This window comes from Oryx dammah, unplaced genomic scaffold (genome assembly GCF_014754425.2).
Source record: "Oryx dammah isolate SB20612 unplaced genomic scaffold, SCBI_Odam_1.1 HiC_scaffold_15, whole genome shotgun sequence".
Classification (NCBI taxonomy): domain Eukaryota; kingdom Metazoa; phylum Chordata; class Mammalia; order Artiodactyla; family Bovidae; genus Oryx; species Oryx dammah.
The window spans coordinates 7710660-7733570 of NW_024070199.1; the positions used below are offsets into that span (position 1 = coordinate 7710660).

Consider the following 22911-nt stretch of genomic DNA (forward strand, 5'->3'; position numbering starts at 1 on the left):
CTAGCCAGAAACATAAGGCAAACTAACAAATGCATTTTCAGGAAATACTCTTAGAGAGTACAAATACTGTGCTGTTACATTGCTGAAAAAGGAAAAATGATTTCCAGCTGGGGAAAGAAACATACTTCACAGAGGAGGTAGCAACTGAGATGGGTCTCACTTAAGGAATGAGTAGGATTTGAGTATGAAAAGTGGAAAAAACAGGAAAGGGCATAGAGTTCTTTTCAACAAATATTTACTTGCCATTGGGTCTTTCATCATCTTCTGACGTGGCAGAGCTAGTTATAACCATCTGCTTTTTAGCGTTCTGTGAGGTAAGCAGACATCTTGATTCCTTTCTCGTTTGGTGGTGGTGGTGAGAGAAGGGGCTCTCGTATTCTTCAACGTCTGGGAGTTTCCCTCCCCACAGAGTTGCACAGTCCAGTAGCACCAGAAAAGGAAAACACCTTCATACACTTTCACTGTAATTCTTTGGTCTTAACACCTTTGGTAAATTTGTCTTATTTAAAATGTGAATTTACTATGGGGCCTTAGTAATAAGCCATGTTTAAGGAAACTATAGAAAAGACTATACCTAGTATATAACGTGATTTTCTTCTCAAGGGTTTTTATTCTACTTAGCATTTAGGTGAAAATATAACACAACGGTTTTTGAAAAATACTAAATAGGACTGCTAAAACAGTGTTGACAAAATCCATGCACAATAAAGCTAAGTACAGCTCTTAAGGCAGCAGAATCAGTATTTTTAAAATGCAAAATAAACAATGCTGTAAGATAGCTGTGAGAACTAAAAGATCTGGAGCTAAAATGTGATTAACTGGAAATTCTTATTTGCATTGGTAGTCCTCCACTTAATCCACCTGGCTTTCTACTTCATCAAGCACAACCCAATATCACAAGTCTGAGCAGTGAACAAGAAACCGTAACTTAACATAGATACAGAAAATGCTTTTGTTTATTTCCCTCCACCTAATTTGAATATAGAATTTTTAAGAGACATAGAATGCAGGTCACAAAATGCACATTGTATACACCTACTCTTAAAAGGAAACACAAAACATACATATATATTTCACTTTAATATATAAATTTACCAAGTCTGCATGGGAAGAATAAAGATTTCACTTTAATACTGTTAAAATTTTTATTTTTGAAAAATGCTTTTCAATTGCTTTTTTTTTTTTTTTTTTTTGGCCATGCCACATGGCCTGTAGGATCTTAGTTCTCCAACCAGGGATCAAACCCTTGGCTCTTTTAGTGGAAGTTCAGAGTCTTAACTGACTTTGAACTTTGATAAAGGACTTATCAACTTCTTTCTTGGAATTTATTAAAGATAGTAAGATTTATTACTCCTATTTCAAACACTCCATGTTATCAATCTTCTCTTTAACATGAAAATTGGAAACTTAGTTGAAAAGGAACTAAATACTCCAACATCATACAGACGTGAATATGGATGAATCTGGGGGACTTAGTTTCTAGTGCCATAGGGGAGGAACTTGGAAGTTGCCACTCCAACATAATAATTAAAAAGTTGAACAAAAGAGACGCAGATGTAAAGAACAGACTTTCGGACTCTGTGGGAGAAGGCAAGGGTGGGATGCTATGAGAGAACAGCACTGAAACACGTACATTACCATATGTAAAACAGATGACCAGTGCAAGTTCGATGCATGAAGCAGGGCACTCAAAGCCGGTGCTCTGGGACAACCTGGAAGGATAGGGTGAGGAGGGAGGTGGGAGTGGGGTTCAGGATAGGGGACACATGTACACCCGTGGCTGATTCATGTCAATGTATGGCAAAAACTACCACAATATTGTAAAGTAATTAGCCTCCAATTAAAATAAATTAATCAAAAAATTTAAAAAATTTTTAAGTTGAACAAAAAAACCAACAACTCTTGGAAACAGAGCAAACCACTCCCCGAAAGCTGGAGAAACAGACAAGCAAATACAGAAAGTCACAGACTACCTCAGTAAAGACTCAGAGTAGAAACCATGGAAACCAGTGTGGAGTAGGAAAACCTATACTGTAACTGACTGAACTGCAAAAGGTTCAGGGTAGACAAATTGGAGAGTTAAAAAGTCTAGGGGTACCAGTCATAAGGGGAACCTCACACTTCTGTGAGTTTTATCTCCAGGAGCTTATGTAGGTTCTCACAGCAAATAGAGAAAAAAATCTCCTCCCACATCAGATCACGGGGAGGGGAAAAGGAACCACTTTAAAGCCAGAGCACTCTGTTCTTAATAAAACCGGCCTTCAGGGAAAACTATATTAACCAGAGTCTAACCTGATGGGTGCTTCCCAGGTGGCTCAGTGGTAAAGAATCCACCTGCCAAGCAGGAGATGCAGGTTTGATCCCTGGATTGAGAAGATACCCTGGAGAAGGAAATGGCAACCCACTCCAGTGTTCTTGCCTGGGAAATCCCATGGACAGGATTCTGGTATGCTATAATCCATGGAGTCACATAGAGTTGGACACAGTGATTAAACAACAACAAAACCTGATGGGTATCATGAGAGCCTAACTGGTCTGGAATAACCCAACTCCAGTCTACTTGAGCCTTCCTGCCCTACCTAAGGGGGGAGTTACCAAAAAAATGAAAAACACCTGCAAAGCTTACAGTCCAGAGCACAGGCTTACTAAAGGACTATAGATTGCTTCATCCCCTATCCCCCGACCCCCCACATCTCAACATCACATTACTAAAGTCATATTTACAATGGTTCCTTTTACCTAGTACACCATGTCCAACTATCAAGAAAAAATTACAAGACATACTAAAAGGTAAAAAACACAGCTTAAAGAGACAAAGCAAGCATCAGAACCAAACACAGCAAAGATGTTGGAATTATCAAACCAGGAATTTAAAACAACTATGATTAATATGCTAAGGTATCTTTCTAATGGACAAAGGAGTCTACATGCAAAAACAGATGGAAATGTGAGCAGAGAAATGGAAATCCTAAGAAAGAACCAAAAAGAAATGCTAGAGATTCAAATCCCAAACAAAGCCAGACTGTAACAGGAATGAAGAATGCTTTCTTGATAGACTTATTATATAGTAGATATGACATGGCTAAGGAAAGAGTTTCTGAGCTTGAGGATGTATCAGTAGAAACCTCCAAAAACTGAAAAGCAAATAGAAGAATTAAAACAAAAACAGAACAGAATATCCAAGGGCTGTGGGCAACTACAGAAGGCATAACATATACATAACGGGAATACCAGAAGGAGAAGAAAAAAAGGAACAGAGCAAATATTTGCAACAATGACTGAGAACTTCCCCAAATTAATGTCAGAAACCAAATAGATTCAGCAAGCTCAGAGAAAACTAGGCAGGATAAATGCCCCCAACACCCCCCACCAAAAAAATACACCTAGGCATATTTTCAAACTAGGGGAAATCAAACATCAGGGGGGAAATTCTGAAAGAAGCCCAAAGAAAAAAATAATTTGTAGAACTAGCCTCCTTAACTATGCTCCTTAATCTTAAACAGTAATAGTACTATCTTCCAAAACATATTTTTTATTGTTTTAACCATTACTTTTTTATTTTTTAATTTGCATACAATGAAATTTACAGTTTGCAGAGTTGTGTACCTACCACCGAGTATCACAATACAGAATAGTTTTGACCTTCTGTAATCAGCCCCTCTTCCACCTTCAATCTCAAGCAACCACTGATCTGTTCTCCCATCCCCTAGAGTTTTGGCTTTTGCAGAATATCACATAAACGGAATCATACACTGATGATGAGGGTTTTGCTGAGCTTTATGAACATGTAGATGTTTGTCTTCACCAGATTTGGAAGTTGTCAGCCATTTCTTCAAATATTTTTTCTTCACAAATCTCTTTGCCTTCTCTAGTATACATAAGACACAAATGTGAGATCTCTGCTATTGTCCTTCAGGTTTTTAAGCTCTGTTTATTTTCTTTAATCTTTCCTTATTATTTAGATTGTACAACTGAACTATTAAGTTTCTTCAACATTTCCTTCCTCTATCTTCTCCATTCTGCTATTGAAATCATCTAATGAATTCTTAGTTACTTCAACATTTAATATTAATATTTGAGCTATTTTAATTTTCTGTCCCCAAATTTCAACTTGGTTCTTTTTATAGTTTCTTTTTCTCATCTGGGAACTTTAGACTTTCCATTCATTTCAAAAGTGTTTACACACTTTTTTACACTGGGTTACACAGCGTTTTACACAGTGTAACCACAGCATTAGAATGACTGCTCTGAGAACTTTTATTGTATTTCCAACAGCAAAGTAATTGCATAATTGGTACCTGTTGATTGCTGTTTTCCCCCGCAATTGACTACGATTTCCCTAGTTTTTGGTATATCAAGTACTTCTGGACTATATCCTAGAGACTTACATTTGACACTCTTAGTCATGTTAAAGACTCGTGGTTCTCTGCAGAACTGATCTGTTGTTTTTGTCACTGTGGTAGGCAATAAAGGCTATTAGGTTCCAACCGCAAGTCCCAACCCACTGTTTGTGGGCTGTGGTTTCAATATTATTTTCAGTTTTCCAGGTCTTTTCAGTATTATTTAGTCTCTCCCCATATGTGCCACCAAAGGGCAGTAGTCTATGCTATAGTTCAGTTCTCAAAACCTTAACGCTTCCTCAAATAAGTTCACAAATGCTTAGCTCAGGAGTGAATTTCAGACTATATACAGATTTAGATCATCTTTTTCTCTGTCTTCTGCCTTTCCATGGTTTATCCATAGTCTGTCTCCTACATCCCTTTTCTCAAACCTCTGCCTACATTAAATTTTTTGACTCCCCATTCAGTCGCATATTTGTTGCAATGACATCTGCCGCAGGGATAAAGTGGTAAGGAAAACAAAGGAAGCAAAAAAGTAACACATGTTGTCTCCATACTCTTCGGACCACAGGAGACCCTTTTCCCAGCTTCTGATTAAAGAGGAAGATGGTCTTTCAGGGTTTTAAATGGCCGCACAGTGCCATCGCCACCAGCCCTGGAGGACAGCCTCATGATCGGGGCCCACCTGCTATCCCAGCTGAAGGACAAAACCAAAACACAAAACAAAAAGAAAGGCTGATTTTATGCAGAATCTTCTGTATGCAAGAGTCCTATTTTCCAGGTCTCTGACCATACATACACAGAGGAAGAGGGGGTTTCTCTTAGAGCTTTTTCTGCCTGGATCCACTGTGGGGATTGAGAATAGGGGGTTTGTTCCCTAGAGTTCAAGCCAGGAGACAGAGGATGGTGGGTGGGAGCAAAACGGAAACTCACTGCTGATCAGTCACCAGTCCCAGTTTTGACTTTCTTGTCTACACCTCCTGCGATTACTTACTCTTCAGAGGTCTCATGGTAGCTCTACGTGTTCTGTTCAGTTTTTAGTTGTAATCAGTGGAAGAGACAAGAATGTGTTTCCTCCTCCATCTCAGCAGAACTGGAACCACAAAATTTCCAGAAATAAATCCCTAACATTTACAGTCAGTTGATCTGTGACAAAGGTGTCAAAGCAATCCAACAGGCAAAGAAGAGCTATTTCAACAAATGCTGCTGGGACAACTGGATATCCATATGCAACATAAATAGATAAAACTTTGCCTCACACTGTATACAAAAGCCAACTTAAAATGGATCACAGATCTAAACGTAAAACCAAAAATTATAAAACTTTTAGAAAAAAAACATAGGAGGCTCTCAGTTAGCTTAGAAAAGATTTCTTGGTGATGATACCAAAAAAACCCAACAAAGTGAACCTCATCAAAATTCAGACCTAGACCATAGAAGGACAGACAACAGACTGGGGAAAAAAAATTTTTCTTCAAGTCATATATTTAATAGATTTGTATCCAGAATTTGTTTTTTTTTAATCACCTCCTACAGAGGATATGGAGAGAAGGGAATCCTTTTACACTATATTGGTGGGAATGTAAACTGGTACAGCCATTATGTAGAAGAGTATGGAGGTTCCTTAAAAAACTAAAAGGAGAGCTACCATATTTTTTTATTTAAATCACTTCAGTCATGTCTGACTCTGTGTGACCCCGTAGACAGCAGCCCACCAGGCTCTCCCATCCCTGGGATTCTCCAGGCAAGAACACTGGAGTGGGTTGCCATTTCCTTCTCCAATGCATGAAAGTGAAACGTCAAAGTGAAGTCGCTCAGTCGTGTCCGAATTTTAGCGACCCCATGGACTGCAGCCTACCAGGCTCCTCCATCCATGGGATTTTCCAGGCAAGAGTACTGGAGTGGAGTGCCATTGCCTTCTCCCATTCCTGGGCATATATCCAGAGAAAAACATGATCCAAAAGGATACATGTACCCCAAGGTTCACTGCAGCCCTGTTTACAATAGCCAAGACATAGAAGCAACCTAAATGTCTATCAACAGAGGAATGGATAAAGAAGATGTGGTAAATATACACAATGGAATATTACTCAGCTGTTAAAAAAGGTGAAATAATACCATTTGCAGCAACATGAATGGAACTAGAGTGTTAGATGAGTCAGATAGAGAAGGAGAGAAATATCATGACCTCCCTCATATGCAGATTCTAAAAAAGAAATTATACAAGTGAACTTACTTACAAAACAGAAAGAGACTCACAGACTTAGAAAATGAACTTATGGTTGCTGAGGAGAAGGGACAGTTAGGGACTCTGGGAAGCTCTATATTTAAAATGGATAACCAACAAGGACCTACTGTATAGCTCATGGAACTCTGCTCAACGTCATGTGCCAGCCTGGACGGGAGAGGGCTTTGGGGTAGAATGGACATAGGTATATGTATGACTGAGTCCCTTTGCTGTTCACCTGAAACTACAACACTGTTCACCAGCTATATCTCAATACAAAATAAAAAAAGTTCAAAGTTTGAAAAAAAATTACCTACCACTTGAGAAACAGAACACACAAAACTTGGCAAAAGATTTTAGCAGACATTTTATCAAAGATATACCAATGACTAATAAGCACATGGAAAGATTCCCAATATCATTAGTCACTGTTGTCGTTTAGTTGCTAAGTTGGGTCCTACTCTTTTACAACCCCATGGGCGGTAGCCCCCTCTGTCCATGAGATCCCAGGTAAGAATACTGCAGTGGGTTGCCATTTTCTTCTTCAGGGGATCCTCCCAACCCAGCAATGAACCCACATCTCCTGCACTGGCAAGTAGGTTCTTTGCCACTGAGCTACCAGGGAAGGCCCGTTAGTCATTAGGTAAAGGCAAATTACAGCCACAGTGAGATATAGCAACATATTTTTAGAATGGCTATAATCAAAGACTGGTAATACCAAACGCTGGCAAAGATGTTGACAGATTGGACCTCCTGCCCATTGCCACTTGGAGTGTAAAATAATATAGCCACTTTTTCTTTTAAAAGTTCCTCCTATTATAATAGTAGGGAAAGGGGCAGGGCACAACTTTTGAAAGAGTGGCATAGCCCAAGGACACAACACAAACCTATTAAAATCAAATGGGTCCAAGACGGCAGACAAGGCAACTTCCACTAGACCTTGATTCTCAATAAGCAAGCTAAATGACACACCCAGAGGCACCATGACAGTTCCAAGGCACTGTCAAAAGACCAAGGAGTGGGCAGTGGCTCAATTCCTGGAAATCTCCACCCCTTCCCCAAAACAGTTGGAATAATCCTCCCAATCATTAGCATATGAAATTACCCAGCCCATAAAAACTAACCATGTCACATTTTCATATCTACACTTGCCCTCTACTATGGCCCACACTCTGTGGAGGGTGCTTTTCTCTGAAACTGAATAAACCCATTTCTTACCTATCACTTTGTCTCTCACTGAATTCTTTCTGCAACCAGATATCAAGATCCTGAGCTTCTTTAGATCCTGAAACCAGGTACAGTGGGTTTTGGCTTGGTTTGAGCACATGGGTCCATGCCCTATCCAAGGTAAACAGTTTCAATATGACTGAGCAATTTCACTCTCAGTATCAAACCAAGAGACATTAAAACATATGTCAACACACAAGTCTTCTATGCAAATGCTCACAGAAATATTATTCATAATAGCCAAAAACTGGAAACTATCAATGTTCATTAGCTGGTTAGTAGATGAACAAAATATTATCCACACAATGGAATATTACTCAGTCACGAAAAGGAAAAACTACTATGGATGAATCTCAAAAACATGCTAAGTGAAAGAAGTCAGACATGAAAGAGTATATATTGTGTGTGTATGCATGCATGCATGCTAAGTCACTTCAGTCGTGTCTGACTCTTTGCGAAACTTGACCATAGGTAGCCCACAAGGCTGCTCTGTCCATGGGATTCTCCAGGCAAGACACTGGAGTGGGTTGCCCTGCCCTCCTCCAGGAGATCTTCCTGACCCAGGGATCAAACCCGCATCTCTTATGTCTTCTGCATTGGCAGGCAGGTTCTTTACCACTAGTGATACCTAGGAAGCCCCATATATTGTATGATTCCATATATATAAAACTTTCAGAAAAAGGAAATCTATGGATTTGTGCTTTAATAAAGAATATATCTGTGTTTTGCTCCCTGTTCCTGGTACACAGCTTTAAACATCCTTGAAATTTCCTGAGTGGTATAAGTATCTGTTATGCTAATGAAGTGATTCATAGCTTTAGGATCTGGGCTGATGACCAGAAAGACCAACCACACCATTTAACACAAATCTCAAGTTCTGCCACATCCTTACTGTCTTTACATTGCAAACTCATCTATTAAGAAAAAAGCCAAGAGTCAACAAAGAAAGAAAAAAAGATGTACAAACAAAATGGTAAAAATTATAATTGGACAGACATTTTTATAAAAAATTAAATTTTTTGGAAATTCAAAATGTTTCAGTTACTTGCTGCTAAACTCACCCCAACACTACACGCAAAATTCATTTGGTATATGAGGTACAAAGAAACATTTTCTGTATATCTAAAGACTTAATTTTCAAAAGACAGCCTACATTCGCTAATGCTCTCAACTACATACAGCTATATAACCAAAGTAGGCAAGTTTAATAAGTTCAGGGGGAGGTAGCTGGAACTGGCCTTACCCATGTGGAAATAATCGCTTTCCTGGCCTACAGCTCTTCCTATTAGGATCAAAACAGACTGATGTTATCTTAAGAACCCTTCCAATTTTTGAAAAATAAAACCTAAGTGTTCCATAGTTAGCCAGATATTGTCCAGATATTGTTTGTTTTGTTTAAGGAGAAAATTATGGCACATTTATTTTTGTACTTAAATCAAAAGCAGAGTTACTATTATGAAGAAAATAAGGGTATTCTGAAAGATAATTATCTCAGTACAGAAAGGCATATACAGAGTTGGTATAGACAAGGCCACCAAGCTTAAACACTGTGATCTGATATTATTAAAACCTCACCTTGGCCCATGGCCTTCTTTGGATCAGAATTTTCCAAATAAACTGTTTGTTCACCAAGAATATGAAATAATGTGATAGCATACAAATGGTGAGCCATTTAAATTCAATATAGTGACAAGGATAAACTATTACAGCAAGAATAAAATACAAATCCTGAAGCTCAATGTTTTACAATGCCATTCTGGCATGGATTCTAAATTTTCTAAGCACCTGCCAAAATATAACATGTTGTTTTGATTCATGGAATTGGAAGAGTGGGAAAAAAAAAAAATGAAGTCAGACAAGTCTTCCGCCCCTGGCAGTTCAGTATCTATAGCATCTAGGCTGAGGGCTATTAAGAAACACAACTTTGTATAAGCAAACAATATAGCCAACCCCAGACCTCCTTGAAGTCTCTTTTAATGTTTCACCACCTTGAAGTCATGACTAATGACTTCAGTTATCTCCAACTTTCTGGCCTATAATCAAAACTCATTTCTTCCCACCTCATCAAGAGACAGGAATGGGACTTCTTTATATATACCTTGCTTATTATAAACACTCCCTAGCCCTTAACCTTGCTCTCTATATCCTTTTCTGTATTTGTTTTCTCCTTACCAGGGTGTTATCCATTTTCCCCATATGCTTTTTTTAAGCTATACCATACTTGCTTCTTGAAAGGAAAAAACATCACAGTAACTTTTCTAGGCTAAACGCTAATAGACTACAGTCACCTGTCAGAATCCACAGGGGACCAGCTCCAGAACTGCCACAGATGCCAAAATCCACAGATGCTCGGGTTCCTTACATAAAACGGCTTAGTACAGTCAGCCCTACACATATGCGGATGTGGAAACCATGAACACCGAGGTCCATCTGCATTTGCATGGTTTACCACTATACGCAGAATGAGGAAATCCCTGCCAAAGGAAAAACAATAAACTTGAAAATATTATTTGGAGACACTTTAAAGTGGTCAGAATTTTTTTTTCCCCCTTAGTGATATGGGGATATGAGAGGAAGCTAGGCAAGTTAACAAAGAGCATATTTCAATGGCAACAGATGTGTAAACTTATCTTCATATTTTCTTCCCATTAAAATAAATCAAAGGTGTTATCATAGAAGAGATAGTCGAATTCTTCTGGACAGGATTCTTTACTGCTGAGCCACCAGGGAAGCTCGCAGCTATTGGCATAGCTATGGATCCAAAATATCTGTCTCCCATTACCAATGGTTAGAGATGCCCATATACTCACGTTAATACAGAAAATATATCATCCTACTTAATTCAATAAATAGTTCTAATTTAATACAGACTAAATCCTAATAGGCTTACTTTGTATTATTACACTAGCTGCTTTATAAATCTATTTTTTCACAGAGTAAGGCATGAGTGGATGCTTTTAATCCTATTTAAAGAAGACAACAGGACACTGCATGGCAAGGCCCTAAGTGACAGGTTTATGGACGCAGTCATGGGCCTGTAAAGTTTCCTGAGAGCTTAAACCAGATTAGTCTTATTTATAATTAAAACTCAGCACTTTGCATAGCGCCTGGCACTCAATTAATACTTAGGGAAGAATGGAGGGGAAGTAACACTAGATCTGGTACCAGGGCCACGTGTTACATCTACCTTTAAGATGCTCTCAGCAAGTATTGCTCACTGATTAAATTTTACAAGCCCCTAGGTACCGGCACTCCACTAGCTTCAGAAACTTCATTATTGGAAATACTAATACACTGCTTATTAAAGACATATACTTCCTGTGTTTCACTCGTTGCAATCATGTCCGACTCTCTGTGACCCTATGGACTGTAGCCCACCAGGTTCCTTTGTCCATTGGATTTTCTAGGCAGGAATACTGGAGTGGGTTGCCATTTCCTTCTCCAGAGGCTCTTCCTGACCCAGGAATCGGACAAAGGTCTCCTGCTTAGCAGACGGATTCTTTACTGCTGAGCTACCAGGGAAGCGCATATATTTCCTGAGAGAATATTAAAAGAGAAATAGTTTAAAAATATATTTAATTAAGCAAAAAACCATGTAATTTTTAAAATATAAATAGAAGTTAACTTCTAGGTTTCCTTATTTAAAGAATTTGCATTGATAATAAGAAAATACTTGATTCAAGTATTATATTAAATTGAATATAATTTTAACATAATTTCAAGTTTTGGACATGTATCTAATATCTTAATGATCAATTAACTTTGTGACTAAAGAGTGAATATAAATATGTATATTTTATAGATTCTTCAAGTACTCCTTAAGGCATGAAAAAATTTTGTTTAAAAATGTATCATTCTATTTACGAACTTTATGATTTTAGAATAATCAGTTCACTTCAGTTGCCCAGTCATGTCCGATTCTTTGCAACACCATAAATCGAGCACGCCAGGCCTCCCTAACCATCACCATCTCCCAGAGTTCACTCAGATTCACGTCCATCAAGTCCATGATGCCATCCAGCCATCTCATCCTCTGTCGTCACCTTCTCCTCCTGCCCCCAATCCCTCCCAGTATTAGAGTCTTTTCCAATGAGTCAACTCTTCACATGAAGTGGCCAAAGTACTGGAGCTTCAGCTTCAGCATCATTCCTTCCAAATAAATCCCAGGGTTGATCTCCTTCAGAATGGACTGGTTGGATCTCCTTGCAGTCCAAGGGACTCTCAAGAGTCTTCTCCAACACCACAGTTCAAAAGCATCAATTCTTCGGCGCTCAGCCTTCTTCACAGTCCAACTCTCACATCCATACATGACCACAGGAAAAACCATAGCCTTGACTAGACAGACCTTAGTCGGCAAAGTAATGTCTCTGCTTTTGAATATACTATCTAGGTTGGTCATAACTTTTCTTCCAAGGAGTAAGCGTCTTTTAATTTCATGGCTGCAGTCACCATCTGCAGTGATTTTGGAGCCCCAAAAAATAAAGTTTGACACCTTTTCCACTGTTTCCCCATCTATTTCCCGAAGTGATGGGACCAGATGCCATGATCTTCGTTTTCTGAATGTTGAGCTTTAAGCCAACTTTTTCACTCTCCTCTTTCACTTTCATCAAGAGGCTTTTTAGCTCCTCTTCACTTTCTGCCATAAGGGTGGTGTCATCTGCATATCTGAGGTTCTTGATATTTCTCCCGGCAATCTTGATTCCAGCTTGTGTTTCTTCCAGTCCAGCGTTTCTCATGATGTACTCTGCATAGAAGTTAAATAAGCAGGGTGACAATATACAGCCTTGACGTACTCCTTTTCCTATTTGGAACCAGTCTGTTGTTCCAGGTCCAGTTCTAACTGTTGCTTCCTGACCTGCATACAGATTTCTCAAGAGGCAGGTTAGGTGGTCTGGTATTCCCATCTCTTTCAGAATTTTCCACAGTTGATTGTGATCCACACAGTCAAAGGCTTTGGCATAGTCAATAGAGCAGAAATAGATGTTTTTCTGGAACTCTCTTGCTTTTTCTATGATCCAGCAGATGTTGGCAATTTGATCTCTGCTTCCTCTGCCTTTTCTAAAACCAGCTTGAACATCAGGGAGTTCACGGTTCACGTATTGCTGAAGCCTGGCTTGGAGAATTTTGAGCATTACTTTACTAGCCTGTGAGATGAGTGCAATTGTGCGGTAGTTTGAGCATTCTTTGGCATTGCCTTTCTTTGGAATTGGAATGAAAACTGACCTTTTCCAGTGCTGTGGCCACTGCTGAGTTTTCCAAATTTGCTGGCATATTGAGTGCAGCACTTTCACAGCATCATCTTTCAGGATTTGAAACAGCTCTACTGGAATTCCATCACCTCCACTAGCTTTGTTCATAGTGATGCTTTCTAAAGCCCATTTGACTTCACATGGGCTCTAGATTAGTGATCACATCATCATGATTATCTGGGTCGTGAAGATCTCTTTTGTATGGTTCTTCCGTATATTCTTGCCACCTCTTCTTAATATCTTCTGCTTCTGTTAGGTTCATACCATTTCTGTCCTTTATCGAGCCCATCTTTGCATGAAATGTTCCCTTGGTATCTCTAATTTTCTTGAAGAGATCTCTAGTCTTTCCCATTCTGTTCTTTTCCTCTATTTCTTTGCACTGATCGCTGAAGAAGGCTTTCTTATGTCTTCTTGCTATTCTTTGGAACTCTGCATTCAGATGCTTATATCTCTCCTTTTCTCCTTGGCTTTTCACTTCTCTTCTTTTCACAGCTATTTGTAAGGCCTCCCCAGACAGCCATTTTGCTTTTTTGCATTTCTTTTCCATGGGGATGGTCTTGATCCCTGTCTCCTGTACAATGTCACGAACCTCCGTTCATAGTTCGTCAGGGACTCTATCTATTAGAACTAGGCCCTTAAATCTATGTCTCACTTCCACTGTATAATCATAAGGGATTTGATTTAGGTCACACCTGAATGGTCTAGCAGTTTTCCCTACTTTCTTCAATTTAAGTCTGAATTTGGGAATAAGGAGGTCATGATCTGAGCCACAGTCAGCTCCTGGTCTTGTTTTTGTTGACTGTATAGAGCTTCTCCACCTTTGGCTGCAAAGAATACAATCAATCTGATTTCGGTGTTGACCATCTGGTGATGTCCATGTGTAGAGTCTTCTCTTGTGTTCTTGGAAGAGGGTGTTTGCTATGACCAGTGCTACATTATTTAGAATAATATAGCCCTAATATATATATATATATATATATATATATAAATCCACAATGGAGAAGGAAATGGCAACTCACTCCAGTATTCTTGCCTGGAGAATCCCAGGGACGGGGGAGCCTGCTGGGCTGCCGTCTATGGGTCATACAGAGTCGGACACGACTGAAGCAACTTAGCAGGAGCAGCAGCATAAGTCCACAAAGGTATTTATGATTATATTTATCTTAAACTGAGGGCTGCACTACAGCAATTATACTAAAACTAAATATTATATATGACTTTTTAAAAAATCACATAGAAAGGCAAAAACAGGTTTCCATTCTAATAAAACATGCAGAATACCTAATACCACACAGTAACATAAAACAAAAGTAAATACTGTGTCAAGTCCCATATCCACCTTTCCAAAACAACAAACCATGCTACAGTGTCCTATTTACATACAAAAAAATTTAAATACACCTCAAATTTCTTTCCTATTTCTTTAACTGTTTAGTCTAACTCAAATTTTACATTCCCTGAATTCACAGAAGCCATAAGATGGCTAAATACTTCTCTAAGACAGTAGTTAATATTAGTAGCTAAGCTTTAAAAATCAGTGGATGTTTTAATAAATATAGGTACTAGAGCTCTAGGTTAGATCTAACTGACAAAGTCTTTGGGGATGAAGCCCATGGACCTACAGTTTCACAGAGCTCCCTGGGCAATTCTCATACACACTCAAGGCTGAGAACCACGAAAAAGAAAGGTTATACAAAGGTGTCTAGAAGCAGAAAATGTTAAAGCTAAATAGGACTGTAAAGATCATCTAATCAACTCATTTTCCAAAGTTATGAATTTGAAGTTGTGAGAAAGTAACTAAATTGTCCAAGATGGCATAGCTAGTAATGCCAGGAGGAGAGACAGGTCTAGTGGCAGGCAGACTAGTCCTTTTTCTGCCACACAAGGCTGCCTTCTCCACTTGGGAGAAAGAAAAAGTATTAACTCTTGACTATACCACAAGCTTAATCAGTATCATCATAAGCATTCAAATAGCACATTCTCAGGGAAATGTGACTTTTATAAAATACTCTTTCTTGAACCTCAAATATTTCCTTTGGAAAGAATGGTGATAAAAAGATCTAAAATGAAAAGTTGTTTTAATCTATAAATGAGCTGAATAATTTAAAAGTGCCTGGAAAAGGCACTCAACAAATGTTTCTCTCCATCAACAGCAGGATCTCCTCCCTTCCTTTTTGATTCTACACCAAGATATCTCTCCCTAACTCTCAACTATGTCCCTTTTTCTATTGTTTCTCCTAACTGGCAACACCTTCTGACCTCTTCTTCAGCAATGCTAATAAGTTTCTTTTACACTCAATTTAAGACGTGCCTTCTAACAAATCTTCTGAACTAATTTACCCTACTCAAATTACTTGTTTCTTCCCTTATTATTTAAACTGCTCATGCTTTTAAACCATATACTTGCTTATACCTCCTTTTGAAGCTCTGCAATTATAATTACTTCCCCCGTTGCTTTGTACTTTTCAATCTTCTCCGATAATTAGAACTAAGTTATCAATGTATTAGAATACAAGCTCCCCAAAGACAAGGATATTGGTCTGTTTTGCTTACTGATGGAATGCAAGCACCTAAAACAATGTCACCAGTCCATCCTAAAGGAGATCAGCCTTGGGTGTTCATTGGTGGGACTGATGTTGAAGCTGAAATTCCAATACTTTGGCCACCTGATGCGAAGAGCTGACTCATCTGAAAAGACCCTGATGCTGGGAAAGATTGAGGGCAAGAGGAGAAGGAGACAACAGAGGATGAGATGGTTGTATGGCATCACCGACTCAATGGACATGGGTTTGGATGGACTCCGGGAGTTGGTGATGGACAGGGAGGCCTGGTGTGCTGCAGTTCATGGGGTCGCAAAGAGTTAGACACGACTGAGCGACTGAGCTGAATTGAAAACAATGCCAGGAATATTAGAAGCTGCTCAAAAAATACTTTCAAGGATTATTTATCCTTCCATTCATCAGTCTTTCTAACATAAAGACACAGATATGAAACACTAAACTTTTTGGAAAAATGAAGATAGATATGTTTGTACTTTAGAAATTCACAAATTTTTTTAAAGTTAATAGAGCTGTAACAGATGAATCAACCCGCTGGCTACAGGAAGTCATTAGCTTCTTCATTACATAATACTCTGTGATTCAGTGGATATACAACGGCAGCTAACAGAGAGAAGGTAAAGGCTTTAAGTGTTTAAAGTCCTAGAGTTTAAAATCCTGCCTTTCTATGGTGAAGAACTGCTTAACTTTGCTCTCTTTTAAAACTATGAATTAAGAATAAGTGAAAGTCGCTCAGTTGTGTCCGAATCTTTGCGACCCCATGGACTATATAGTCCATGGAATTCTCCAGGCCACAGTACTGGAATGGGTAGCCTTTCCTTTCTCCAGGAGATCTTCCCAACCCAGGGACAGAATCCAGGTCTCCCGCATAACAGGCGGATTCTTGACCAGCTGAGCCACCAGGGAAGCCCAAGAATACTGGAGTGGGTAGGCCATGCCTTCTCCAGGGGATCTTCCTGACCCAGGAATCAAACCAGGGTCTCCTGCACTGCAGGTGGATTCTTTACCAGTCGAGCCAACAGGTAAGCTCCTGAATTAAGAACAACCTAATGAAAAAACACTAATTTCTGGATTATTCAGGTTCAAGTTATATAACAGTATATAACTCTTGAAATACATAAATTAAAGAGAGCGATTTTATCTTTTTTTTTAAACAACTTGTTTCATCCTATACATAAGACTGAAAATACGATTTTCCCTTCTTGAAAAAGTTTTAAAACCACAATTTTTGAGTCAAGTACATTTAAAAACTATTTTTGATAGTGATAATTTTACAAGTTAGCCTTCCAAATAAACACACTACAAAATTCTACTCCCCCAAATTAACCTGCTTTATAGCATTTTTATGCAATTTAATCAAAATACAAAAATCCAGCTAGCCCATACACAGGACTGTACAAAGAACACATCAACATGGTTAGGCATTCAGTGACAAAACAGAACTGTGAAGGGTCACTATTTTTCCTCTCTTCATTTTAAGCCATATATTCCACTACACATATGAAAAGATAACAGTGATAATTAGAATGCATCAAGAACATATGGCTAATTACATAATCTCAGAGGTCTTAGCTACTAAGCTATAGCTATTTTTCAATTGTCAAACTACAGGACAACTGAATGAATAGAAAACTCTAAGTAAGTGAAGACACTGAGGGAGATTATATTATATAGTGGAATGAATGGGTTTTGGAGACACACTGGAGTTCACATCTCAGGACTCCCATCTCCCAGTTGTTTGATCATAGGCAAAATGTTTAACTTCTCTGAGACTTGGTTTATGTATAAAACGGGCATATTTCTCCCTAGCAGAGTTGTGATGAAGATTTAAAAGGATAATGTGTCATTCATTTGCTTAAATTCTCTAATGATTCATTATAACTTAGAAAAAAAATTACAAACCCCTTCAAAAATTACCTTCTTATTTTCAAAGAAAGGAATCATGTTTCCTGGTCTCAACATTTCTTAAAATATGCAAGTATAAATAAATGTTTAATAGGTAGACAAAACATAGGCTTAAAGTCGGAATTCAGGGAAGGGCAGGACTTCTCTGGTGGATCAGTGGTAAAGAATCCACCTGCAATGTAGGAGATGTGGGTTCAATCCCTGAGTCAGGAAGATCTCCTGGAAAAGGAAATGACAACCTATTCCCGTTTTCTTGCCTGGGAAATCCCACAGATAAGAGGAGCCTGGTGAACTACAGTCCATAGGGTCACAGAAAGTTGGATACAACTTAGCAACTAAACCACCACCACCACAGGGAAGGGTACACAAGAGACAAGCAAAGCTCAGTGTCATCAAGCATTCAGATCACAAATTTATTCAAAGACTACTATCTTTGTAATCTTGATACACCGGTCTTCATTCCTCCTACCTGATATCATTGTCATGAAGTTACTTATTAATGCCTACTTAACAAATATTTTCACAGTAATGAGCTAAAATAATTTTCCAACTATCCTAGAACAAGTAAGCTCCTTACTAATCATCTCCCTTAGCATGTCATAAGTTTTCTAAATTCAGCTTCTGCTTTAAGTAGACCAAAAACTTTTAGTTTATCTCCTACCTCCAAAAATTCTCTATTATTGACCAGACACTAAAATTTAGCACAGTCCTAGGTGGCGCAAGTGATAAAGAACTTGCCTGCCAATGCAGGAGACATAAGAGACGATGGTTCTATCCCTGGCGGGAAGATCCCCTGGAGGAGGGCATGGCAACCCACTCCAGTATTCTTGCCTGGAGAATGCCCATGGACAGAGGAGCCTGGTGGGCTACAGTCCATAGGGTTGTAAAAAGTCAGACACAACTGAAGTGACTAGGTTTGCATGCAAGTGGAATCTGGACTCGGACTCTAGTTACTTCCAGACTCAACCTTAACTAAACATTTCTACTCTTTTTCAGGTTTTTTCCCATGTATTGATGCCACTGTTTCCCTCACCAGAGAGTAAGCTCCCCTAGAGGCAAAAACCATATTATATCATCTATTCCCATAGCACTTAGCCTACCATGTCCAAAAATATCTATGCCACTTGCACATACATATATTCAATAATTTTTTTGTTTTCCTTTGTCTTGTTTATTTCCCAAAGTTAAATAATTAAAACTACTTTGTAGCCTATCCCAGCTACCATTTACTGAATACTCACAATGCATCACTCTGTATTTTTTTAATCTACAGAATATTATCATATTTATCAACTCTAAAATATCATAGACTTAATTTTAGAGGTGTTAAGATGTGAAAAATAGCAAATGGTGACTATGAGGTGTCACTGATTAGAAGACATATTCCATTTTCAGAGATCTTAAAATGCAAGAAAAAATGTACAAGAGAGGGCTTAAAAATTTTGTCCTAATTAATACCTGTTAACCAGGTATTACTCTTACAATCTTCAGTTACAATCTTCAGTAACTGGGGGAGGAATGAATCAGAAGCAAGCTGATTTAACTACTTCCTCTCCATAAAGTAAAATATATACATGCATAATATGTGTTGATATGCTCAGAATACTTATAAAACTGTCTTGCATATATTTACTTTCCCAAACTTTTTATAAAGATAAAGTTCAAAAGATCACTGATAACTCCCATTAAAAAAACCACAGTAATTACTAAAACCTAAAATTCATAGACAAATTTTAGGCAGATAAATATGCCCAACTTTATTAATGGCAATATTTTTTTCTCTCAAAATGGCAACACAGACTTTAGTTTGTTGAGAATACAAAGAGATGAATTAAGTATTTTTCATAGACAAAGTATATATTATAAATCAATACCAAAGTAATTTGCCAATATACGTACAATTAAACATTTAAAGGCATATAACTTCCAAATGATTGTACATTTTCACCTAACAGACTGATATATCTGCTGCTGCTTCTAAGTCGCTTCAGTCGTGTCCGACTCTCTGCGACCCCATAGACGGCAGCCCACCAGGCTCCCCCGTCCCTGGGATTCTCCAGGCAAGAACACTGGAGTGGGTAAGTATTTGCTAGTAGAATACAAAAGGGAACATGGCAATGTGACATTATGTTCAACCTCAACCTAAAGATATCTTAGTAAGGAAGTGAATAAAGAAAAAGTAGACAGGGTGGTAATGGAACCAGTAATAATTTGGTAGTGAAAACTTATTTCAGGTACTAGATTTTTAAAGAATTGGTAGGAGCATTTAGACAAATCTAAACTTAGACTCTTAGTTGAGCCACAACTACAAGAAAGGACAGACTAAACTCCATTTCTTTCCCTCCCACTACCCTTCCTTCTGCGATAAATACTAATATTTCAAATTATTTTATGTTAAGAAAGAAGTATCACAATTGTAGAACATAAAACAGGAAGAAAGAAAGAAATATGGGGCTATTTTCAATAAGTATATATGTATTTGAAGAAGTTATTATTAAATGTTATTTTCTTTTAAGAGTAAAAACAATTGGTAACCAAAGATTAAAAGGTTCAGCAATTTATATTCAACCCAAGATCAGGTTCTAATATGACTTAACTGAAATCAATTTGTAGGTCACATTCACTCAGTATTATGTACTTCAGATATTTTCAATTTGTTATATTAATTTTAAAAACTATGAATTAAGAACTAATAAGTATATAAAAATTCGCATCTTACTTCTCCATTTCTTAATGTTGTGATGACTCCTCTTGCTACACCCATTCTAAATAGTGTTTCTGTGGCCTGTGAATTTAAAAGAAAAAAAAAAGCAAAGATATATCATCTGTAATCTGTATTTAACTATACATTCCAACACCAAAATGCAAAATAATATTACATTTTTCAGGAACTTCTAAAGGAGTATGAATAACGTATAATAAGCTTTATACTATATTCCAAAAATATAATTTTGAGAACATTTTAATGTTATAAAGAGCTCAAACTGCAGTGTTTCAAAGGTTATTTTGATCTGCTATTATCACTTCATACCTACAGTTTCAAATTAGAACACTTAAATAAGTATAAAACTTAGTTTGGTTAACAAAACTTAAATAAGAACTTAGAACTTGAATTCAATTCAGAAATTACCATTTATTCTGATTGGTATACAAATACCAGTCCAAATCAATTGACTGGTACTAAAATACTGACAGAAAATGAAGTAATTCTGTGATGTCATGTATTAAACAGCACCTGAAAAGACTTAATGCTTTCTATACACTAACAATGAACAATCCTAAAAGGAAAATAAGAATTTTGTTTATAACAGTATCAAAAAAATTTTTAAGACATAGGAATAAATTTAACCAAAGAAGCAGAAGACTTATTCACTGAAAACTAAAAAACACTGCCCAGAGATCTAAAAATATAAATAAATGCAAAGACAACCTGTGTTCATCAATTAAAAGACATAATATTAAGATATCAATACTATCCAAAATGACCTATAGAGTCAAAGCTATTCCTATCAAAATTCCAATGATTTCTTTACATAAATACAAAATCCATCCTAAAATTCATATGCAACCCCAAAGACCCCAAACAGCCAAAATAATTTTGAAAAAGAGGAGCAGAGCTGGAGGACTCACACCTTCCAATTTCAAAACTTACTTTAACGCTACAGTAATCATAAAGATATGTATAGGCCAATGAAATGGAAGACAGAACCTGAACACAAACTTTATAAACAGTCTAATGATGTTCAAGCAAAGTACTGAGACCATTCAATGGAGAAAGGACAGTCTTTTTAACAAATGGTACTGGGAAAACTGGACAAACACCACTAAATTTGTGAATTCAGCACAACATGAACGTAATTTCAATCCATAACTCAGAGAGAGTTAAAATAGGCCACTAATAGGGAGGAAGAAGGGTTATCCATACACACAAACAAAAACCAAGCGATAAATGAATGACTTTGCTATGACAGAGTTTTACAAATGCATATACAACTAGAAGTTGAAAGATTTACAGACATTTGCATTAAAAGAAAAAAATTTACCAATAATACATTGTAATTTTTTCCCATTCTTAATAATATGTACACTAAATTACATCTTCCATCTTCCTGTTTCTTTTGAAAACCTTATTTAATCTAGTGATGTGATTAACAGGCCTCATCTGAGTCAGGTTAGTTACTATATATATTTGAGAAGCAAAAGGGGAAAGGCAGAGACAGCAAGCACTTGGGATAAAATACACAACTTCTCCTCTAAACCACATCAAACTACTTTACTCTTTTGTGACTCACAAACCTGAGGTAGTTTGAAGATTTAATTATTCTTTTGCACTTTCTCCAATAGAGAAAGAACACTAAATTCAATCTTTTGTTTCCAACTAAATTGATTTATTTCATGAGCTCTTCCCACCAACATTTTTAAGGACGTCTCATTCTGACAGCTCTCTGTCAATTCAGCTCAACTTCCTTTGATTCTATAGGAAAGCACTGGAGTGGACAACATTCTTTTGACCTCTGCTAAAGAGACTGCTTTTAATTTACTTGTACCCAAACAACAACTAACAAGTGTCCGAAACAATGAGATACAGAGCTAATTCTCAGCATCTGTAAATTTACCACTAACAAATTCTTCATGGAAATTTCCCTCTCTTCAAGTTTCGAAAATAACCAAAATGATTAACACTAAAAACATTCATTAGAGGTTTGTCAGTGGCAGAGAAAAAAACATCTGTAGGTTCTCAGTTAAAAATAGGTTAGCAAGAGAGACTGCTTTTAGGAAACGTGTTGGATGAAGCAACTCAGGGACATGAAATCTAGACGGAAGAAATGCAAAGTTGAAGAATGGATCCTTGTGTTTGGGTATATGTGTGTGTGTGTGTGTATGTATGTGTGTGCATGCGTGTGCACACGCACAAGCCAAAACAAGATCCAGAAGGATCTTTTCTAATATTCTATCAGGCACACATACCATTTGCTAACAGTAAAAAGAAAAAGGGAAAAATAAAAGTAACAATTGTTATACACTAAAAGATGAAATAGATTTAAAACAGAATTTTGAAACAGTGTAAAATATTATAAGACAAGCAATACTACAATGAATGGCTCCCAAAGTGAAAATAATCAAAATTCAACAGAGACTCATGTTGTTATAGTCCAATGCATTTTAACTCATTATATCAACACAAAATAAGTCATCTTAACAGGAAATATATACTTAATAGACTTCACCTTGAAAATCATCATATTATAGAAAGACTTCAGTGGGTTAAATTAATATGCAGTTTATACATATAAATAGAAAAGCTGTATTTAGCATATATTTATTTCCTATTTCCTATATTTACTTCCTATTAGTGAAGCAACTAGAATTCTAGTTATCTTATTCCCACTATTTACTATCTTGCT

General features: G+C 37.4%; 1 protein-coding gene across 1 annotated transcript in view; it reads right to left on the bottom strand.

Moving 5' to 3' along the window:
* Positions 1 to 22911, bottom strand: part of TMEM135 (transmembrane protein 135) — a 265707-nt gene that overhangs the window by 132633 nt on the left and 110163 nt on the right. The window contains exon 5 of the mRNA XM_040255497.1: positions 20226 to 20291. Within this exon, the coding sequence (XP_040111431.1) occupies positions 20226 to 20291 (66 nt within the window). The remainder of the gene's footprint in view (positions 1 to 20225; positions 20292 to 22911) is intronic.